The sequence below is a fragment of the Sinocyclocheilus grahami genome, unplaced genomic scaffold, assembly GCF_001515645.1.
Source record: "Sinocyclocheilus grahami isolate Dianchi unplaced genomic scaffold, SAMN03320097.WGS_v1.1 scaffold10789.1, whole genome shotgun sequence".
Lineage (NCBI taxonomy): Eukaryota > Metazoa > Chordata > Actinopteri > Cypriniformes > Cyprinidae > Sinocyclocheilus > Sinocyclocheilus grahami.
The window spans coordinates 1,669-3,852 of NW_015513446.1; the positions used below are offsets into that span (position 1 = coordinate 1,669).

The 2,184-nt window shown below is 41.7% G+C and overlaps 1 protein-coding gene across 1 annotated transcript in view; it reads right to left on the bottom strand.

The window, feature by feature from the left end:
* Positions 1–1,679: 1,679 nt before the first annotated feature.
* The window catches only part of LOC107578541 (RRP15-like protein), a 3,753-nt gene continuing 3,248 nt past the window's right edge, over positions 1,680–2,184 (bottom strand). The window contains exon 3 of the mRNA XM_016264487.1: positions 1,680–2,175. Coding sequence (XP_016119973.1) covers positions 2,002–2,175 — 174 coding nt within the window. The 3' untranslated portion in view covers positions 1,680–2,001. The remainder of the gene's footprint in view (positions 2,176–2,184) is intronic.

Genomic DNA, 2,184 nt, shown 5'->3' on the forward strand with positions numbered 1-2,184 from the left:
AAGTGGATCAAATACCTAAATCAGGATTCCTCAGTTGTGCTCCTGAAGGTCCACTGTACTGCAGAGTTTAGATCCAGCTCTGATCAAAGGGTCTTAGACCTTGTGCATACTGTCAGCAAAAATCAGATTTTTTTTTTTCTTCATATCCAGACATAATCCAGATGGGCTTTTAAAAAACACATATGAATTTCCCCCCCCCAAATCTGATTCCCACCACATTTAGAGGTGTTTTGAAATCAGATTTTTACAGATGTGTCTCAGTCTGGACACTCTGGGCTGCTCAAATCAGATTTCAAATGATCTTTTGCGTCACTCTTGACACGACACACAACGATAACGTCAAAACCTGTGACAGAAATGCCAGAAGCATTCATACAGTATTCAAACGAATACAGTATGTATTCAAATATACATACAGTATATGTGTGATTACAGCATGGAACATCACATCACATGACAATATATAACAGTTTCCTCTGTCGCTGAGTTTTTCTCGTGAGACAGAGGATTTCTGCACAGCGACTCAAAAGGGCATTTATTTGGAGGTCGAGATGATGCACCTCCACTTTTCCTGTATCTGTTTTGAAACCATCATCAAAACATGAGTACACCTGCGTCGTAACCAAAGCATCCCATGCAGACAAGATGGTTATGTCTGAACAGAAAAATCTGATTTGATCACTTGGAATTTATAGTGCGGACAATATGCCTGAAAAGAAGAAAATTTGAGAAGAAAAAAAAACTGATTTGCCTGCAGTCTGAACATATAGCCTTAGATCTTCTACTAATGCGCTGATGAGTTGATTCAAGTGTGCTTGATTGGGAAGACACTGGTCTACTCCTTACTCCCATTCAGACTTGTTTTGGGGTCTATAAACTGCCCAATAACGTAACATCTGTTCTTAATGTCACTGGCTAAGAATCAAATCAAACTATGCCAGGGATGTCCAATCATGCTCGTGGAGAGCCACTGTTCTGCAGAGTTTAACTCCAATCCTAATTAAACACACTTCAACCAGCTAATATAGGTCTTCAGGATCAATAGAAACTTCTAGGCAAGTGTGTTGAGGCAGGTTGGAGCTAAACTCTGCAGGACATTGGTCCTCTAGGAGCAGGATTGGACACCCCGGACTAAAGCGATCCCAGAAGCTTTGGAGCTAAATTCTGCAGCACACTGGGACTTCAGACCTCTGACAAAAGTATTAGGAGAAATGTCCCCCCCCCAGCTCCCCCCTTCCACTAACACACTGGGACCTGCACCAGTCACTTTGTGCAGCATTGGTCTGCTCACGACCTCATTCAGCATTGAGCTGACCTCATTCAACTACCTCTTCTGACAGTTTAAATAAATAACTGCTCTCTGAGCTTTTTGTCACTTTAATCAAAATAAGCTCTTTTGCACTTACAATCATTATATCTGCACTGTTTGTTTACTTCACTGGTTTGCACTCTATCTGCCATGTGCCTTGTGCTGCTTTATTTATTTTTACATGACCTTATTTGTATAGTTGTATTTTGTATTTAATCTGTATCTATCTGTATTTTATGTTCTACTGTAGTGTTATCTGTATGCACCAAGGGTCTGAGAGTAACGCAATTTCAATTCTCTGTATGTATGTGCTGTACATGTGGAAGAATTGACAATAAAGCAGACTTGACGACACAAAAACCAAAAGAAATCATGAAGGAAATGATTTATTTAGCAAAGGACACTGTGATATAAATGACTATATACAGAAAAAGAGCACAGAGGTTTGGCAAAATGTGCAGCACTCATCAATGCACTCAAAAAAGACCCTGTTTTACCAGGACACATTAAAAAAATCAAGATCAGGGCAACATCACAGATTACTGGCTCTCCCTATCCCAGTACCACATGATCCACCCTCTGAGAACTGCAGGTAACGCGGAGTCTTGCCTCTTGGTGCAGGGCAGATCTCGGGGTCTGTAAGAGCACTTGCATGTATGCACTACATGATGCACATGTGCAGTAGTGATGGATCAGTCCGATTCACTGCTGCAGTCTTCATCGGGCTCAAGGTTGTCTTCTCCTCCTTCCTCTCCTTCACGCTCTTCATCGCTCTCCTTATCCCAGTCCTTCATGGATGTGCCCATCATAAAATCATCCCTCAACACGCTCCAGGACGGATTCTCCCCTTTCACTTCTACAGGCTGCTAATATCA